The following is a 21042-nucleotide window of genomic DNA, read 5'->3' as shown; positions in this document are numbered from 1 at the left end:
AGCAAAACCTGCCTTCCAAAAACCGTACGGCATTCCTTTCCTTCTGCGCCCTGCCGTGTGCCTGTACAGCGGTTTACGACCACATATGGGGTGTTTCTGTAAACTACAGAATTAGTGCCATAAATATTGAGTTTTGTTTGGCTGTTAACCCTTGCTTTGTAAAAGTAAAAAAAATCTTAAAATGGAAAATCTGCCAAAAAAGTGAAATTTCTAAATTTTATCTCTATTTTCCATTCATTCTTGTGGAACACCTAAAGGGTTAACAAAGTTTGCAAAATTAGTTTTGAATACCTTGAGGGGTGTAGTTTCTTAGATGGGGTCACTTTTATGGGTTTCTACTCTAGGGGTGCATCAGGGGGGCTTCAAATGGGACATGGTGTCAATAAAAACAGTCCAGCAAAACCTGCCTTCCAAAAACGGAATATGGCATTCCTTTCCTTCTGCGCCCTGCCGTGTGCCCGTACAGCGGTTTACGACCACATATGGGGTGTTTCTGTAAACTACAGAATCAGGGCCATAAATATGGAGTTTGGTTTGGCTGTTAACCCTTGCTTTGTAACTGGAAAAAAATTATTAAAATGGAAAATCTGCCAAAATTCCATTAATTCTTGTGGAACACCTAAAGGGTTAACAAAGTTTGTAAAATCAGTTTTGAATAGCTTGAGGGGTGTAGTTTCTAGAATGGGGTCATTTTTGGGTGGTTTCTATTATGTAAGCCTCGCAAAGTGACTTCAGACCTGAACTGGTCCCTAAAAATTGGGTTTTTAAACATTTCTGAAAAATTTCAAGATTTGCTTCTAAATTTCTAAGCCTTGTAACGTCCCCAAAAAATAAAATATCATTCCCAAAATGATCCAAACATGAAGTAGACATATGGGGAATGTAAAGTAATAACTATTTTTGAGGTATTACTATGTATTATAGAAGTAGAGAAATTGAAACTTGGAAATTTGCAATTTTTGACAAATTTTGTATTTAAATAAAAATGATTTTTTTTTAAACTTAATTTTAGCAGTGTCATGAAGTACAATATGTGACGAAAAAACAATCTCAGAACGGCCTGGATAAGTCAAAGCGTTTTAAAGTTATCAGCACTTAAAGTCACACTGGTCAGATTTGCAAAAAATGGCCTGGTCCTGAAGGTGAAATAAGGCTGTGTCCTAAAGGGGTTAATACTAATAAAAGTGTTATTATCTTATTTTTAGATGAGATTTTTTTTGTAATAACTGTGATAAGAAAATTTTATTACATCTCTCAAAACTGATTCTCACCCCCTCTATAATTATCTGCATATTACAATGCAAGGTTAGACCTATAATTCTTCTGACTGCATGTGACCACCACTAGAGGGAGCTAGTGCTGAGCTCCATAGGTACTGGATAAATCTGCATGCAGGGAGCTCCCCCTAGTGGCAGTTACCAGTGTGGTCCTCACCTCCCAGCGGTTGTCACTCTAATAGCAGTTCTCCTGAATAGTTAAGCTGATTTTCCGGCCTCTGGGAAAGCTGGGTGTCCTACAGTCTAATGGCCTAGGTATACTGCAGGGGAAATATCACTGTATAGCGGACGGATTTGCCGTCCCGAGTGATGTATCACTGCCTTACTAGACGGATTTGTCATTCAGGACTCTGGGAAAGCTGGGTCTCCTGAATATTTTTTTTTCTGCCCAGTTAAAGAGTAGTCCTGCATGACTGCATAGGTTGCCTTTTAGGACTCTGGAAAAGCTGGGTGTCTGGAATGATGAGTCTGTCTAGTTATGCAGTGGGAGATGTAAAAAAGCCCAAATAGACATAAGGCCGTTCAGGTCTCTAGGAAAGCTGGGTATTCAAGTATACAGCGTACATCTGCCCTTCAGGGCTCTGGGAAAGCTGGGTCTCCTGAATGCTAGTACTAACTGCCTGAGATGTGTCTCTGCATAACTAGACATTTTGCCTTTCAGGACTCTGGGAAAGCTGTGTGTTTAGAATAGTACCTGCCCTGTTATACAGGGTGCCCTTCAGGTCTCTAGGAAAGCTGGGTATCCTGAAGGACATTTCTAATTAGACAGATTTGCCATTCAGGACTCTGGGAAAGCTGGGTGTCCTGAATGCTAATACTAATAGAGCCCGAGATGCATCTCTGTAGAACTAGATATTTAGCCAGTCAGGCCTGGAGGAAAGCTGGGTGTCCTGAAGGACATTTCTAATTAGAAAGCTTTGCCATTCAGAACTCTAGGAAAGCTGGGTGTCCTGAAGGACATTTCTACCAGGTTCTACAGCAGGGTGGGCATGATCACCTAATTAGAAAGCTTTGCCATTCAGAACTCTAGGAAAGCTGGGTGTCCTGAATGGCAATTCTTCCTACTTATACAGCGTGAGGGTTCCTTCACGCAAGATGCGGACCCATTCACTTCAATGGGTCCGCAAATCCAGAGATGCGGAACGGAAGCACGGAACGGAACGCTATGGAAGCCATACAGGAACGGGACACCAACGGTCGTGTGAACGAGCCCTTAGTAGACATTCAGCCGCTCAGGTCCCTGGGAAAGCTGGGTCTCCTGAACAGGAGGCCGATTGTTTTGTCATTCAGGACTCTGGGAAAGCTGGGTGACCACTAAGTGTCCCCACGTAATCATGCTGCGTGTACAGGAGACCAGGAAGCTGACAGAGTCAGGTGACCAGCAGCAGGGGGTGTGGCCACACAGTGTTTACCATTACTATGGAGACCAGAGTCAGGCCTGACCGTTGCCTGGAGACAGAACAAGCTGCAGGGAGACGGCCGGGCCCACAGACCGAGAGAGGAGACATCCAGGGAGACATCATGTCCTCTCATCCTGTGCACGGGCTGCCATTCCTGCCCGGGAACACCTACCGGGATCCGACCGTAAGTGGACGCTGAGATGTGATGACGACGGGGCATTATATAATCTACTATCCCTTATGACCATATCCGTTTTTGCAGGCCACAAATGGCGGATCCGCAAAACATAGATAATGACCAAGAGCCTGCCGCCATTTTTTTTTTACTCCTGCAGAAATGTCCTGTCCTAGTCTGAAAAACGGACAAGAGTGAGACTCCTATCTTTACAGATGCGAACAGTACACGGTGTGCTATACGCACCTTTTGCGTGCCCATAGAGATGAATAGGTCCGTATCCGATCCGCAAAAAATGTGACTCGGATGAGGACCGAAAATACTATACCCGTCGTGTACCATATATAATACTATACCCGTCGTGTACCATATATAATACTATACCCGGCGTGTACCATATATAATACTATACCCGGCGTGTATCATATATAATACTATACCCTGTGTGTATCATATATAATACTATACCCGCTGTGTACCATATATAATACTATACCCTGTGTACCATATATAATACTATACCCTGTGTACCATATATAATACTATACCCTGTGTGTACCATATATAATACTATACCCGGTGTGTATCATATATAATACTATACCCTGTGTGTATCATATATAATACTATACACACCCTATACCCTGTGTGTATCATATATAATACTATACCCTGTGTGTATCATATATAATACTATACCCTGTGTGTATCATATATAATACTATACCCGATGTGTACCATATATAATACTATACCCTGTGTGTACCATATATAATACTATACCCGGTGTGTATCATATATAATACTATACCCTGTGTGTATCATATATAATACTATACACACCCTATACCCTGTGTGTATCATATATAATACTATACCCTGTGTGTATCATATATAATACTATACCCTGTGTATATCATATATAATACTATACCCTGTGTGTATCATATATAATACTATACCCGATGTGTACCATATATAATACTATACCCTGTGTGTACCATATATAATACTATACCCGGTGTGTATCATATATAATACTATACCCTGTGTGTATCATATATAATACTATACACACCCTATACCCTGTGTGTATCATATATAATACTATACCCTGTGTGTATCATATATAATACTATACCCTGTGTGTATCATATATAATACTATACCCGGTGTGTACCATATATAATACTATACCCTGCGTGTATCATATATAATACTATACCCGGCATGTACCATATATAATACTATACCCGGTGTGTACCATATATAATACTATACCCAGTGTCGGACTGGGGTGCCTAGGGCCCACCAGTGGAATTGATTTTGGGGGCCCACCCTAGAGCTGGAGATATAACTTGTTAATTTTTCAGTCTCGCACACATGAATGTATGCATTTTAGCACACAATACAGTAACAGTATGCTAAACAGAACAGTATTGTGCACTGCACTATATCAAATAGTTTCTCTTTAAAGGGAGTCTGTCATCAGTTTCACCTTTTTAACCCTTCCCATAGCTTTTGAGCAGCATTACAGTTGATAAAAACGTTACCTTTATAAGCAATCGTGGACTTATAAAACTGGCAAAAATCATCTTAGTAGGATGTGCAAATGAGGGCTCGCAAGTGCCCAGGGGCCGCGTCAACCTCGTAGTTGCCCAGGCAGCTCTGCCTTATCGTCGCTTCCCCCGCCCAGTCTTTCCCTCTGCCCGCCCATCTTCTTACTTCTTCTTTCGCCGAGATCCTGCGCACTGAGTCCGTTAGCCGGCGCATGTGCATTAATTACTGTGATGCCATACCAGGAATGGAATGCGCCGGCCGATGGACTCAGTGCGCAGGCGCGGGATCTCGGCGAAAGAAGAAGTAAGAAGATGGGCGGGCAGAGGGAAAGGATGGGCGGGGGGAAGCGACGATAAGGCAGAGCTGCCTGGGCACCTACGAGGTTGACGCCGCCCCTTTGCACTTGCGAGCCCTCATTTGCACATCCTACTAAGATGATTTTTGCCAGTTTTATAAGTCCACGATTGCTTATAAAGGTAACGTTTTTATCAACTGTAATGCTGCTCAAAAGCTATGGGAAGGGTTAAAAAGGTGAAACTGTGAGGACAGACTCCCTTTAAGCAACTCATTTAGTTGATAACTGTATCTGTTATTTACAGTAGTTTGGACAGCAGTCACACATGGACATTCCATGTCCTAGATGAACCACCCAGTCCCCCAGCCTAAACAATATCCAAAGTGAAGGAAATGTTTCCTGCATATTCAAAAGGATAAGTTTATTGAAGTGATCGCAGTAGTGCCCCGGCCTCCTCACAGCTCACCAAGCTCAGCGCCGTACATTGTATAGCGGCTGTGCTTGGTATTATGTTCAGCCCCTTTCACCTCTATGGGGCTGAGCTGCTCCTAGGCCACTTGATCAATGAACCCGACGTCACAATGAACCCGGCCCACAAAAATCACAGAGAAGGGCACAGCGCTCACAGGAGCCCCGGTGCCTTCTCAAACAGCTGATCGGCAGTGGTCCCAGGTAGGGATCGACCGATTATCGGATTTACCGATATTATCGGCCGATATTCAGGATTTTCAAAGTTATCGGTATCAGCATCTAACCTTGCTGATATGCCGATAACGAATCGCGAACATGGATCGCACTGCTATCAACGTTCAATGTTCCCTCAGCAGCACACCAGTGAGAGGCAAGAGGGGAGGAGGAGGGGAGGGGCTGTGGCCATTGCTCCACCAATGATGTTAACTCAGTTATTAATTCAAATATAGGAGGCGGGTGAATCATATAGCTGCACCTGAGGGGTTAACTGTTGTGGATCGCAGCTACCCCTCATAGAGGTCAGGTGTCGCTATATTTGAATTAATGGGCAAGTTATCTTCATTGGTGGCAGTGGCAGCTTCTGATCAGAGCCCAAGCAGTGTAATTGCGGGGCTCTGATCGGTTACCATGGCAGCCAGGACGCTACTGACGCCCTGGCTGCCATAGTCAGCTCCCTGCTGCCATGTGTACTATGCACAGGGCAGCAGGGAGAGTGTGACGTCCTATTCACCCTGATAGAGCTCTATTAGGGTGAATAGGACAAGGGATCCAGGTTCTAGCCCCTAAGGGGGAAATAGTTATTAAATAAAAAAAAAAAAAAAAATATTAAGTATAAATATTTAATCTTAGATATATAATGGCATCTCTTCGTTTAACAACAGATTTGTGTAGGAATTTTTAAAAGAAAATTCAAAAATGAAAATGCACAAAATATTGGTATAAATTATCGGCTATCGGCCTGAAAGTTCACAGGTTATCAGCTCTAAAAAAATCAATATCGGTCGATCCCTAGTCCCGGGTATCAGACCCTCACCAATCAGATACTGATGACCTATCCACAGTCATATGTGACTGATATCAGCCGCTCCTCTTATAACGCTCCAGCACTGATATAACCTCCAGAGACATTACATCACATGTGACTGATATCAGCCGCTCCTCTTATAACGCTCCAGCACTGATATAACCTCCAGAGACATTACATCACATGTGACTGATATCAGCCGCTCCTCTTATAACACTCTAGTACTGATATACCGTATTTTTCGCCCTATAAGATGCACCGGCCCATAAGACGCACCTAGGTTTTTGGGGAGGAAAATAAGAAAAAAAATATTTTTAACCAAAAGGTGTGCTTTTGGTGGGTTTGGAACTAATGGTGGTCTGTGGATGGCACTATTACTGGGGATCTGTGAAGGACACTGTTATGGGGGGGGATCTGTGAAGGACACTGTTATGGGGGGGGATCTGGGGATGGCACTGTTATGGGGGGGGATCTGGGGATGGCGCACTGTTATGGGGGATCTGTGGATGACGCACTGTTAGGCCTCATGCACACGACCGTTGTTTTATTCTGTGTCCGTTGTTCCGTTTTCGTGATTTTCTGCGGACCCATTGACTTCAATGGGTTTGTTGAAAACTCGGCTAATGCACCGTTTGTCATCCGCGTCCGTGATCCCTGGTTCCAGTCCGTCAAAAAAATATAACCTGTCCTATTTTTTCCACGGAAAACGGTTTGCGGATCCATTCAAGTCAATGGGACCGTGAAAAAACGCGGAGGCACACAAGATTGTCATCCGCGTCCGCGTCTGTTTTTTCCCTATCATTTGCTTGGCAAACTTGACTTAGATTTTTTTTACTTTCCTTCATGTCTGGTGATCCTCCAAAAATAAATGAAGACACACGGAAACAAAAATGGAAACGGATCACGGAACAATGGAACCCCATTTTGCGGAACGGAACACAACAACGGTCGTGTGCATGAGGCCTTATGGGGGATCTGTGGATGACGCACTGTTATGGGGGGATCTGTGGATGACGCACTGTTATGGGGGGGATCTGTGGATGACGCACTGTTATGGGGGGGGATCTGTGGATGACGCACTGTTATGGGGGTATCTGTGACGGACACTGTTATTGGGGGGTATCTGTGGATGGCACTGTTATGGAGGGGGATCTGTGGATGGCACTGTTATGGAGGGGGATCTGTGGATGGCACTGTTATGGAGGGGGATCTGTGGGATGGCACTGTTATGGAGGGGGATCTGTGGATGGCACTGTTATGGAGGGGGATCTGTGGGATGGCACTGTTGTGGAGGGGGATCTGTGGATGGCACTGTTATGGAGGGGATCTGTGGATGGCACTGTTATGGAGAGGGATCTGTGGATGGCACTGTTATGGAGGGGGATCTGCGGGTGGCACTGTTATGGAGGGGGATCTGCGGGTGGCACTGTTATGGAGGGGGATCTGCGGGTGGCACTGTTATGGAGGGGGATCTGCGGGTGGCAGTTATGGAGGGGGATCTGCGGGTGGCACTGTTATGGAGGGGGATCTGCGGGTGGCACTGTTATGGAGGGGGATCTGTGGGTGGCACTGTTATGGAGGGGTTATCTATGACGGACACTGTTATGGAGGGGGATCTGTGGGTGGCACTGTTATGGAGGGGGATCTGCAGGTGGCACTGTTATGGAGGGGGACCTGTGGGTGGCACTGTTATATATGTGCCATCACAGACCCCCCACCCCATAACAGTGCCATCCACAGACCCCCCCACCCCTTAACAGTGCCATCCACAGATGTCCCCCATAAAACTGTCATCCACAGATCCCCCCCCCCACCGCTCCAGTATACAAATATAAAATGTCTGATTGAATTAAAAGTTATTACACATGCCACCTCACTCCTAATATTACTGTACATCCTAACAGCTTCTGTACAACGCAGGCAGGCCGGGCGGCCAGCGCGTCACTCACTGACGTCACGTGCCTGCGCCGCCTGCTTGATTCATAAAGTAGGCGGCGCAGGCACGTGACATCAGGGAGTTATGCTGCCGCCCGCCCGGCTGTTAGGGTGTATGGTAATATTAAAAGTGTGTGGGGGGAGGGGCATGTTTAATCACTTTTAATTGAATGAGACATTTTATATTTGAATATTGCAGCACCGGAGCGGCGGGGCCGGAGTACAGTGACCGCACCCAGTCCCTCCCCGCTCTCGTATACATCGCAGCCTGTAAAAATGTCAGCATTCACCCCATAAGACGCAGGGTCATTTTCCCATTTTTGGGGGGGGAAAAAGTGTGTTTTATAGGGCGAAAAATACGGCAACCTCCAGAGACATTACATCATATGTGACTGATATCAGCCGCTCCTCTTATAACGCTCCAACGCTGATATAACCTCCAGAGACATTACATCCTATGTGACTGATATCAGCCGCTCCTCTTATATCGCTCCAGTACTGATATAACCTCCAGAGCAGGGGCGTACATACAGGGGTCGCGGCTGGGCCCGGCACTCCAGGGGGCCCGGCCGCCTGTGGACCCCTGGCCCCGCCCTGCAGTAGTGCTGTGCCTGCCTGTATAAGGGCTGTTTCACACGAGCGAGTCGATTGCGGGAATCACGCTCCGTGTGTGAGTGTGAACCTCTGCTCTGGACATAGTGACATAAAGCGGTCAGTATGATTCTGTGGAAAAAAGGCCATGCAGAGACACATAGCATTATAAATCATGATAATGCCGTGCGCTCCTGCAAGTCCAGAGCGGAGGATCACACTCACACACGGAGCGCGATTCCCGCAATGGACTCGCTCGTGTAAACAGCCTTAATCCGGGCGGCCGACCCGGGGCCCGCCACCCAGTGTTGCGTTTCTGCGCTGTAGTGCCAGGCCAGGCCAGCCCTACCCTCCTTGAGTGAGAGTCTCCCCCCCCCCCCCCGATTCTCCTCCCCTAGTCATTTCCTGTTGGGCGGCCGCACCGGACACAACGTTTCCCTAGGCTGCGCAGGCGCACAACAACGCCGAGACGCAGCAGGAAGAAGGAACCGGAGAGCGTGAAGAAGCCGGTGCAGGTTCGGAAGTGAAGATAAGATTTGTAAAAAAAAAAAAAAAAAAGGTCTTCATAATTGCTCACCACATTTATGGTCAGTGAGTTCAGATTAGACTCAGAGTAGGGTCTGATGGGGGCTGGCTTTATAACTAGCTCTGCTATATTTCTGTAGCCTCTGACTGCCCAGTTGGGCTGAAACTACTACACCCAGCATGTTCTGGCAGTAATAGTAAATGGATATTGGTGCAATTCTGAGCTACTAGTCTATATAATACAATATAATAGTATATAGACTAGTAGATCAGAATTGCACCAATATCCATTTACTATTCCTGCCAGAACATGCTGGGTGTAGTAGTTTCAGCCCAACTGGGCAGTCAGAGGTTGCAGGCTACAGAAATATAGCAGAGTTAGGCTACTTTCACACCTGCGTTTCTGGGTCCACTTGTGAGATCCGTTCAGGGCTCTCACAAGCGGTCCAAGACGAATCAGTTTAGCCCCAATGCATTCTGAATGAATAAGGATCCGCTCAGAATGCATCAGTTTGCCTCCGTTCAGCCTCCATTCCGCTCCGGAGGCCGACACCAAAACGCTGCGTGCAGCCAAATGGATCTGTTCTGAACGGATACATGCATTTGCATTATAGGTGTGGATCCGTCTGTGCAGATTCGTTTTGGTGTCCGCCTGACAATGCAGAGCCAAACGGATCCGTCCTGACTTACAATGTAAGTCAATGAGGACGGATCCGTTTTCACTGACACAATATGGTGCAATTGAAAACGGATCCGCCTCCCATTGACTTTCAGTGTAAGTCAAAATGGATCCGTTTGCATTATCTTTTTTTTTTTTTTTGTGGTAATGCAAACGGATCCGTTCTGAACGGATACAAGCGTTTGCATTATCGGTGCGGATCCGTCTGTGCAGATACCAGACGGATCCGCACCTAACGCAGGTGTGAAAGTAGCCTAAGGCTGCATTCACACGTCTGTGGTGTGTTGCAGACCCGCAAATTGCGGGTCCGCAACACACCAGCCCGGCGCCCCCATAGAAATGCCTATTCTTGTCCGCAAGCTGCGGACAAGAATAGGACATGCTCTATCTTCTTGCGGAGCTGCGGACCCAAAATCAGGGCCGCACTCCGCAATTGCGGCTGCAGACAGCACACTGTGTGCCGTCCGCATCCATTCCGTCCCCTTAGAGAATGAATGGGTCCGCACCCATTCCGCAAAATTGCGGAAAGGATGCGGACGTGTGAATGGAGCCTAACTCTGCTGCTGGTGGAGGGAGGTTGGGGGGGGGGGGGCGGCGACGGGAAGGGGGGCCCCATGGTTCAGTTTTGCACCGGGGCCCCATGGATTGTGTGTACGCCACTGCTCCAGAGACATTACATATTATGTGGGGGTGAGGGGCTGGGAAAGTGTGAAATGCCACTGATGAGAGGGAAGAGGGGGACACTGGGAGACATAACTTCTTGCCCTGTATAAAGTATAGGTGAGATAGTTGGTGGGAAAGGTCTGTGAGGGGCTGGAACAGGGGGACACAAGATGTGCAGGGGCAGCAGCTTCAGGACTCTCCTAACTTCCCAGTTCCCTCCCACAGTAACTTACCCCAGTTCTGCTGTGTGGAGTAGTGGGACCAGAGAAGAGGACAGAACTTTATACTGGAGGCACAGTGACTCAGAGAGAGCAGCGTCTCCATTATCTCCTGCTGCTGCCTCGGCTCCTCTGGCTCCGCCCCCTCCTCACACATGCTGGAATCTCACACTGCAGAGAGGAGGGGGGGAGCTGTCTGCTCATGTCGGGTCGGTGAAGTTTACTTTGGAGAAAGGGACAAGCGCTGCAAAGTATTGTGCTGTCCCTTGGCTTTCACCAAAGTAAAATGATATGTGTGCCAGTGCTGCAGTCCAGCCCCTGATAACAGCCAGGCGCCTGAAACTGAAAGTATAGCAACTGCCCTGCCCCTGCTGGTGGCTCTGGCTGCAGTATAAGCAGACAGGCAAGGGGCCCACCGGGCATTTCACCGGCTTCCCGGTGAGCCAGTCCGAGCCTGACTATACCCGCTGTGTACCATTTATAATACTATACCTGGCTTGTACCATATATAATACTATACCCGGTGTGTATCATATATAATACTATACCCGATGTGTACCATATATAATACTATACCCGGTGTGTATCATATATAATACTATACCCGCTGTGTACCATATATAATACTATACCCGGTGTGTATCATATATAATACTATACCCTGTGTGTACCATATATAATACTATACCCGATGTGTACCATATATAATACTATACCCGGTGTGTATCATATATAATACTATACCCTGTGTGTATCATATATAATACTATACCCTGTGTGTACCATATATAATACTATGCCCTGTGTGTATCATATATAATACTATACCCTGTGTGTACCATATATAATACTATACCCGGTGTGTATCATATATAATACTATACCCGGTGTGTACCATATATAATACTATACCCGGTGTGTATCATATATAATACTATACCCGGTGTGTACCATATATAATACTATACCCTGCGTGTATCATATATAATACTATACCCGGCATGTACCATATATAATACTATACCCGGCGTGTACCATATATAATACTATACCCGGCATGTACCATATATAATACTATACCCGGTGTGCTATATATAATACTATACCCGCTGTGTACCATATATAATACTATACCCGGCGTGTACCATATATAATACTATACCCGCTGTGTACCATATATAATACTATACCCGGCGTGTACCATATATAATACTATACCCGGTGTGCCATATATAATACTATACCCGCTGTGTACCATATATTACATTTCTTTTCCAGAAATCTGTTTTCCATCGCTCCCAGACCCTGACCTATCGTAATGGGTACAGCCGCCCGATGCTTCCCACAGTAGGGATCGGTGGGGATCCCATTACAGTGAACCAGCTGTCACAAGCCGAGCTCGATGAACTCTCCAACAAAAGACCTACTCTGACCTACGGTCAAGTGAAGCAGGCGCCGCCGTCCAGCTTCATCCCGGTGTACGTGGCTTTTGACAAAAAGGTAAATCAAGATGTAATAGATGGTGCCAGGAGCGGCAGGGGGGGTCAGTACCGGATAACGGGGGGCGCTCCTTCCTCTACGAGTCCCGTAGTCGTTTCTATAGTGGAAAACTCCTCCAGAATAATAAGAATCCGCTGCTTTCTCCATCTCTAGGTGTTAAGATTTGAAGCCTACTTCAAAGAAGCTGTTCCCATCTCCCAAGACGAGCACTACAGGGTACGGAGAGTGAGCGTGTATTACTACCTGGAGGACGACACTATATCTGTGGTGGAGCCCCCGGTGGAGAACTCCGGAATACCTCAAGGCACATTTATAAAGCGACAGAGACACCCTAAAAACGACAATGGGGATCATTACCACTGGAAGGATCTCAACGTGGGCGTTAACATCACCCTCTACGGCCGGACGTTCCGCATTGTCAGCTGCGACAAATTCACACAGGTAACGAGCGATTGATGGTAACAATGTCGCAGTAGTGGGAGGAGCCTGCAACTTTTCATCAAGTACTGATGCGTACTTGACGCAAAAAAAAAAAAAAAGTTGCTCCGCGGTAATGTACGCCGCACACATTTCATTCCTTTGATATCATCTTACATAGGACTTCCTAGAAAGCGAGGGCATCGAACTGGACCTGCCAGAAGAGATCCCTTCTGATCCTTACACTGAGTTCCGGAGAGAGCCGGACCGCACCTACAAAACACCCCCCGACTTCGATAAACTCAAGCAATTCCTAACCATGGACCGCAAGGTAAGAATCATTGTAAATACGGAAAAATTCCTTTAACCCAGAATCATTGGCACCTGATATAATTGCACGTCATAACATTCTGCCTACCTGAAGCCACCACTAGGGGGAGCTTAGGAGCTTACGAAGTCAGGTTTAGGCTTTATGCAGATGACCGTATGCATTTTGTGGTCCGTAAAAGGTGGACGTCGTCCATGTTTTGCAGATCCTCGTTTTGCGGATGGTAAAATACATACGGTCATGTGCATGAGGCCTTAAAGGGAGTCTGTCACCAGGGACCGCCCGATCACACTGTTTGCACAGACACAAAGCTGTGATTCCCCTGATTAAAACTGTGTTTTTCTTTTGTTTTTGTTGGTCCGAGACTCTGTTCCCAAACTATGATACTTTTTCTTAATATGCAAATTAATAACGCATCAAAACGCATTGCACCCGCGCAATAATAACTGAACAACTGAACGCGATCGCAGGCAAAGTCACAGGCATCATCCGCGCAGCTTCCGCAGACGGATCTATCTGCTCCGCAAAAAAAAAAAAACAGAACATGTTCTATTTTTTTTGGCAGTGCGGAGGCACGGAGAGAAACCCCACGGAAGCACTCCATAGTGCTTCCGTGGAGTTCCGTGACTCCGTTCTGCACCTTCTGGATCGCGGACCCGTTCAAGTGAATGGGCCGCGATCCGCAATATTGCCATGGGCGGGCAACGGCCGTGTACATGAGTTTTACACTGATACACTTCAATATGGAAGTGTAATAAAAGCTAAGACGCAAGTCCCAAAAAAAATCCAAAGTAAAAAAACTTTTCCCCTCTTTCAAAACAATTGATATCACAAGTTTCATGACCCAAACTATAAAATTAAAGCATTTTAATTTAGTAGTAAAAAATATATAAATCATAGAAATTTGGTATCTCTGTAATCATATTGACCCGGTAACTGCACAAGGGAAAAACAAAAAAAAATTAAATAAAAAAGCAATGGTGAAATTGCCTTCTTTTAAATAATTTTCACCCCCCCCCCCCCCCCCTTCAGTATATGATATGTATCCCAAACTGGTGCCATAAAAAAAAAATACAGCTCGACTTCCCCAAAAATAAGTCCTCATATGACTAAATCCATGAAAAAACTTATGGCTCTTGGAAAGCATTGGTGTAAAAACAAAAAAATAGCGCGTCCTTCAAGAAGGTCCACTGAGCACAATACTAAATACATATTCCATGAGCTCCCCCTAGTGGTGGCTGCTGGAAGTTGGAGCTTTGTGTCAGAAAAATGGCGTTCCAAGCTCTATAGAAATGATGTAGCTGACAAAGGCCTCTTTCAGACGGGCGTTGCGGGAAAAGGTGCGGGTGCGTTGCGGGAACATACACGATTTTTCCGCGCGAGTGCAAAACATTGAAATGCGTTTTGCACTCGCGTGAGAAAAATCGCGCATGTTTGGTACCCAAACCCGAACTTCTTCACAGAAGTTCGGGCTTGGGATCGGTGTTCTGTAGATTGTATTATTTTCCCTTATAACATGGTTATAAGGGAAAATAATAGCATTCTGAATACAGAATGCATAGTACAATAGGGCTGGAGGGGTTAAAAAAATATATATATATTTATTTAACTCACCTTAGTCCACTTGTTCGTGCAGCCGGCATCTCTTCTGTCTCTTTCTTTGCTGTGTGCAGGAACAGGACCTGTGGTGACGTCACTCCGGTCATCACATGGTCCATCACCATGGTAAAAGATCATGTGATGACCGGAGTGACGTCACCACAGGTCCTGTTCCTGCAATCAGCAAAGAAGGAGACAGAAGCAGATGCCGGCAGCGCGAACAAGTGGACTAAGGTGAGTTAAATTTTATTTTATTTTTTTTTAACCCCTCCAGCGCTGTTTTACTATGCATTCTGTATTCAGAATGCTATTATTTTCCCTTATAACCATGTTATAAGGGAAAATAATAATGATCGGGTCTCCATCCCGATCGTCTCCTAGCAACCGTGCGTGAAAATCGCACCGCATCCGCACTTGCTTGCGGATGCTTGCGATTTTCACGCAGCCACATTCACTTCTATGGGGCCTGCGTTACGTGAAAAACGCAGAATATAGAGCATGCTGCGATTTTCACGCAACGCACAAGTGATGCGTGAAAATCACTGCTCATGTGAACAGCCCCATAGAAATGAATGGGTCGGAATTCAGTGCGGGTGCAATGCGTTCACCTCGCGCATCGCATCCGCGCGGAATACTCGCCCGTGTGAAAGGGGCCAAAGGGTTGTCTAGACTGGATGCGATTGTTACAAACCTTCAGCCGTGAGAATATGTATTCACCTCAAGCTCTACTTTCCCAGGTCCTGCGGTTTTTCTCGCTCTGGGATGACTCGGGCAGTATGTTTGGAGAGACACGACCGGTCATTGTACACTATTACCTCGTGGATGACACCGTTGAGGTCCGGGAGGTCCACGAGAGAAATGACGGAAGGGATCCTTTCCCCGTATTAATGAAACGCCAGCGTTTACCGAAATCTGTGAAGGATCTAAGAGGTGAGAGGAACTGAATACCGCAGGAAAAAAAATTACTCGAAAATCTTCCATATCGCGATCCCTCGTCACATTTCATCTTTTCCTCACAGACACCTTTCCCAAATGTGTGCTGGAAATCTCGGACCAGGAGGTGACGGAGTGGTATTCGCCGCAGGACTTCATGGTGGGCCATCATGTCACCATTCTGGGGCGTAAGTTCTTCCTGTACGACTGTGACGCCTACACCCGGGACTTCTATCAGGAGAACCTGGGAATCCAAGACATGACCCCCGCAGACGTCAAGAAGCCGAAGGAGGAAGAAGTGAAACAGGTAGACGTAGAGCGAGGCCTTCCTTCACCACGTAGCTGGCCTGACCCTGCATCTACATACCCTTGGCTCGTCGGTGCCCCCTTGGCTCGTCGGTATCTACATACCCTTGGCTCGTCGGTGCTCCCTTGGCTCGTCGGTATCTACATACCCTTGGCTCGTTGGTGCCCCCTTGGCTTGTCGGTATCTACATACCCTTGGCTCGTTGGTGCCCCCTTAGCTCGTCGGTATCTACATACCCTTGGCTCGTTGGTGCCCCCTTGGCTCGTTGGTATCTACATACCCTTGGCTCGTCGGTGCTCCCTTAGCTCGTCGGTATCTACATACCCTTGGCTCGTTGGTTTCCCCTTGGCTCGTCGGTATCTACATACCCTTGGCTCGTCGGTATCTACATACCCTTGGATCATCGGTGCCCCCTTGGCTCGTCGGTATCTACATACCCTTGGATCATCGGTGCCCCCTTGGCTCGTCGGTATCTACATACCCTTGGCTCGTCGGTGCTCCCTTGGCTCGTCGGTATCTACATACCCTTGGCAAAATAAATATAGACCCCATATCAAACCCCAAAATATAGACTCCCAAATTAGACCCCAAAATAAATACAGTCCCCAGATTAAACCCCTAAATATAGAGGTTGGAGTAGACCTCCAAAATAAGTACAGACCCCAGACAGTACCCCGTAAAGAAACGAAGACCCCCTTAATAAAGACCTGACGTCAGAGGCCAGAGCCCTCCAGCAGCAGGGGTGCACCTAGCCTTTCTGCTGCCTGAGGCGAAAACTGAAACGACGCCCCCCCCCCCCCCCCCTCCCCATGCCAATTTCTTTTCCTAACCCCTTCCCTCCAGCCCTATTGTTAAAGACATACTTGGAAAACATGACATACAGCGCTACACAACATACAGGTAATACAGCGCCACATACTGTGCCCACTGTGCTTCCCAATACTATACTGCAGAAACAGATGATCCCCCTTCCGCTGCCCCCCTCTTGCCCCTACCTGGTGCCTCACCTCGCCTCATTGGTGGTGCACCCCCGATCAGCAGAAATCAGCCGAGGGGCAAAAACAAACAAAAGGGTTAACACTTGGATAGGACGACACAACACTAGAGCGGCTCTCTGAGGCGTCCTGTGTCTCTCTCCTCCAGGAGATCCCTCCATACAATGGCTACGGTCTACTGGAGGACTCTCTTCAGAACTGTCTCACCCTGGTGCCCAAACCGCCCAAGAAAGATGTGATTAAGATGCTGGAGAACGACCACATGGTCCTGAGATACGCAGCCGCCCTGGTAAGCTCCTCCGCCCTAGACTTTCTATGGCATTCGGGTCCCATGTGTTGACCCTCTGGTGGGTCACCCAGTCTACCTATCTAATGGTTCCCAGTTTGTTCCTCCCTAGGACTCGGTGAACCCTGAAGACAAGGGGCGACGTTTCATCCTGTCTTACTACCTGTCCGATGACACTGTCAGCATTTTCGAGCCCCAAGTCCGTAACTCGGGAATCATCGGAGGGAAATTCTTGGAGAAGAGCAGAGTTTCCAAACCGGGCTCCTCTATAGACAGTCCCGTCTACTACGGCCCAGCGGACTTCACCGTCGGCGCTGTTGTTGAAGGTGAGACGGTCATACCTGTTGCCGTCACTAGGGGGCAATCTTTCTATGGTGTACATTAGGCAAAGAGGTGTCTCCTAAGGAAAGAGAACCATCTTGCTAGCGCCAAAATCCGACTTTTTAACAAGGCCATCAGTATGAAAAAGCCCGGAGAACCCTCGTGCTTCGCGGAAGCTAATCGACTTAACTTGAAATAGTGTAAAAAACAAAAAAAAGTCATTCTTACCTGATCCATTTGCTCGCGACTGGCCGGCCGCTGCCATCTTGATTGAAGAACTCCTCCAAAATCCCGCTCGGCGACATATGACATCATCTCGAGCCGTGCAAGATTTCGAGCCAGAACTTCAATTGCGCCAGGCATCCCGTGAGCAAACGGATCAGGTAAGTATTATTATAATTTTTTTGCTTTATTTTACACTTTGTAATTTAGATCAGATTCCGCGATCATGTATGAACGCGGCATCTGAGGGGGTAGAGTAACGGGAAGCGCCGCAATCGCCGCTCCCTGTCATTGCACCCACAAAGAAATGCACTTTGTCTCGAAGTGGATCTTTTTCAGAAAATTCAGCGAAGCAGCCGAATCAAATTTCACAAAAAGTTCGCTCATCGCTAATGTACATTGACATCAATGGGAGTTCCCCCCCTAGTGGCAGCGACAAGTTTAACAGCCCCATTTCTCTAGTTTTCAGGCACCGGTTCATCATCACGGATGCGGACCAATATGTTTTAAACTACATGAAGGCGCACAAGCATCAGTTTCCCTGCAACGTGCTGAAATCATTGGAGAAACACTTCCTGCCACAAGAGGGAGACAGAGAGCTGGGGTAAGAGGACCACTTAAAGGCAGCAACTTCCAAAAACAGCGCCGTTCACCAGACAGACACAACCCATGTGCAGGTGGAGGAAAGCAGCCATGTTTTTTTGAATACTGGACTACCCCAGGGTTCAGTATTTAAAGGGGTTATGTGGGAAATTGATACGGATGGCCTATATCCTCAGGATAGGTCATCAATATCAGATCATCAGGGGTTTGACTCCCGCCGATCAGCTGTTCAAAGAGGCTGCAGCTCTCCTTGAGCCTGAGATATCGCCGTACATCGGTCACGTGACCTAGACGCAGCTCAGGCCCATTGAAGTGCATGGGGATGAGCTGCAATACCAAGCGCAACCACTATACAATGTACGGCGCTGTGCTTGGTAAGCTGCAAGGAGTGAATGCATCGGCCTCTTCAAACAGCTGATCGGCGAGGTTACCTGGAATGCCCCCCCTCCCCTCCCCAATCGATCTGATATTGATTACCTATCCTGAGGACAGGCCTTCCATATCAAATTCCTGGACAACCCCTTTCATTGCTTGGGGTGCTCCCCCTAGTGGTTGTATGTGTAACTACAGAAGCTAGCGCTCGTGAGCACAGACATAGTATTACATGGGGACAAGTCGGAAAAAGAAATAAAACAAAGTGTGCTTCAGTATCTCTGCTTGCTGTCAGTATATGGGAAAAGTCTTGGTTTGGATCCAGAGGCTGAGAACAGACCTAATATTGCTACAATGGCCTGTGAGCTAAACACATCGGCAGCGAAAATCTCTCTCCTGTCCTGATCGTTTGTTACAATGTGTCAGTGCAGGAAAGTGTAGAGTCACGTCTGCAGTCCAGGTGAAGATTGTCTGGATTGGATGCAATTGTAGCAAACCCTCAGCTGTGAGAAGCATTAGGTCAGGATGGATTTTTATTTTATGCAAACAAAAATGTTCCCATGCAAAGCAAGCAGAGATATTGAAAATGAATATTAGAAGGTTATGTAATAAAGTGTTGTACGCAGGCGGTAAGGATCTAGTCGTGGCATTTACCAGGAGTCGGTGCCCTCCCCCCTCCCCCGCCAGTATTCCGCTGCGTTCCCAGCAGTGAGCGCAGAGGATTTGGCAGACGTGGATTGGAAATGCAATCATTCCTGGACCCTGAATCACAGAATCCAAACCTCGGCCCTGACTGACTCCACCATCGCCCCGGGAGCGCTCTCCCTATAAAACAGCTGCACACTGCAACTTCACTGCTGGATTTCAGAAAGAACTAATAGATTTAGTCCAAAGGCAGCACAGAGTATTTCAGGAGATGAGTGTGCTGATCATTATAAGGGGACAATCACCCGTCCTCTCATGTGATGATGTTAGATGTGACAGGGGCAGTGTCTGAGGTGAGGACAGAGATCACGCAGACAAGTAATAACTGGAAAGAACGGGGTCACAGCAGCACAGAGTATTTCAGGAGAGGGGTGTGCCGATCTTGTGGGGGGCAGTGACCTGAGTCCTCTCATGTGATGTTAGGGGCCACATGTGACAGGGGCAGCGACATGATGTGAGGTGGAAATGGAGACAAGCTGGAGGTCACAGACTGATAGTGGTAGGGACAGAGCCCACAGCAGCACAGAGTATTTCAGCAGCGGAGTGTGCTGATCATTATAGGGAGGCAATGACCTGTCCTCTCATGTGATGATGTTAGATGTGACAGGGGCAGCATCTGAGGTGAGGACAGAGATGGAGACAAGCAATAACTGGAAAGAGCGGGGTCAAGGCAGCACAGAGTATTTCAGGAGAGGGGTGTGCTGATCTTGTGGGGGGGCAGCGACCTGTCCTCTCATTTGATGTTAGGGGCTGCATGTGCCAGGGGCAGTAACATGATGTGAGGTGGGAATGAAGACAGATAGTGGTAGGGACAGAGTCCACAGCAGCACAGAGTATTTCAGGAGAAGAATGTGCTGATCATTATAGGGAGGCAATGACCTGTGCTCTCATGTGATGATGTTAGATGGGGCAGTGTCTGAGGTAAGGATGCATAATAATTGCAAAGAGCAGGGTCACAACAGCACAGAGTATTTCAGGAACGGTGTGCTGATCTTGTGGGGGAAGGCAGTGACCTGTCCTCTCAGTGACATTATGTGAGGAGCGGAGTGCCCAGCAGCACAGAGTATTTCAGGAGGGGAGGGTGCAGATCTCGCAGGAGGATTAGACCCATCGAATATTCTGACTGGATGTTTTCTTGACTTCCTTTTGTGTTCACAGGGAAACTAATGTTCAGGCGATGACCAATGGATCAGCAGGAAGGTACGACCCGGTCATGTAACCCAGGAGGACCCCAGAAACCTCCCCGGCTGCGGAGGGACCAGCGGTTATTTATTTTACTCTTTCGCTATAAACGGTGCAAATAAAATACGCACAATGATTGGTTCTCGTGTAATTTCCTCATCCTTGTTTTCCTCCATTAAAGGCGTACTGCCGTTTCACGGCTGACCCAGCACAGCGCCATACAGTGTATAGTGGCTGTGCTTGGTATTGCAGCCCAGTCCCACTCACTTACCGATGGATGTGACGTCACTGGCCCAGGAAGAGGCCGCGACGCCTACCACGTCCTCTTCAAACAGCTGATCAGGAAGCGCAGGAGTCGGACCCCCACCGATCAGATGTTAAGGTCCGATCCTGTGGAGCCAGTAAGCCAAAGTTCTGACTCCGACTCCTTCATAAATGGCCAATAATTTTGTAATACAT

At 47.3% G+C, this 21042-nt stretch overlaps 1 protein-coding gene across 1 annotated transcript; it reads left to right on the top strand.

The window, feature by feature from the left end:
- The first annotated feature begins 2744 nt into the window (after nucleotides 1–2744).
- EFHC1 (EF-hand domain containing 1) lies at nucleotides 2745–20695 on the top strand. Its single transcript, XM_040427200.1, has 10 exons — nucleotides 2745–2861; nucleotides 12092–12313; nucleotides 12467–12754; nucleotides 12912–13061; nucleotides 15395–15587; nucleotides 15677–15897; nucleotides 17041–17181; nucleotides 17291–17504; nucleotides 18184–18325; nucleotides 20560–20695. The coding sequence occupies exons 1-10, from the start codon at nucleotides 2799–2801 to the stop codon at nucleotides 20618–20620; spliced, it is 1695 nt and encodes a 564-aa protein (XP_040283134.1). The 5' UTR covers nucleotides 2745–2798; the 3' UTR covers nucleotides 20621–20695.
- The last annotated feature ends 347 nt before the right edge of the window (nucleotides 20696–21042 follow it).

Source organism: Bufo bufo, chromosome 4, assembly GCF_905171765.1.
Source record: "Bufo bufo chromosome 4, aBufBuf1.1, whole genome shotgun sequence".
NCBI lineage: Eukaryota > Metazoa > Chordata > Amphibia > Anura > Bufonidae > Bufo > Bufo bufo.
The sequence above is the reverse complement of the archived record's forward strand: the minus strand, read 5'-3'. Positions and strand labels throughout refer to the sequence as shown.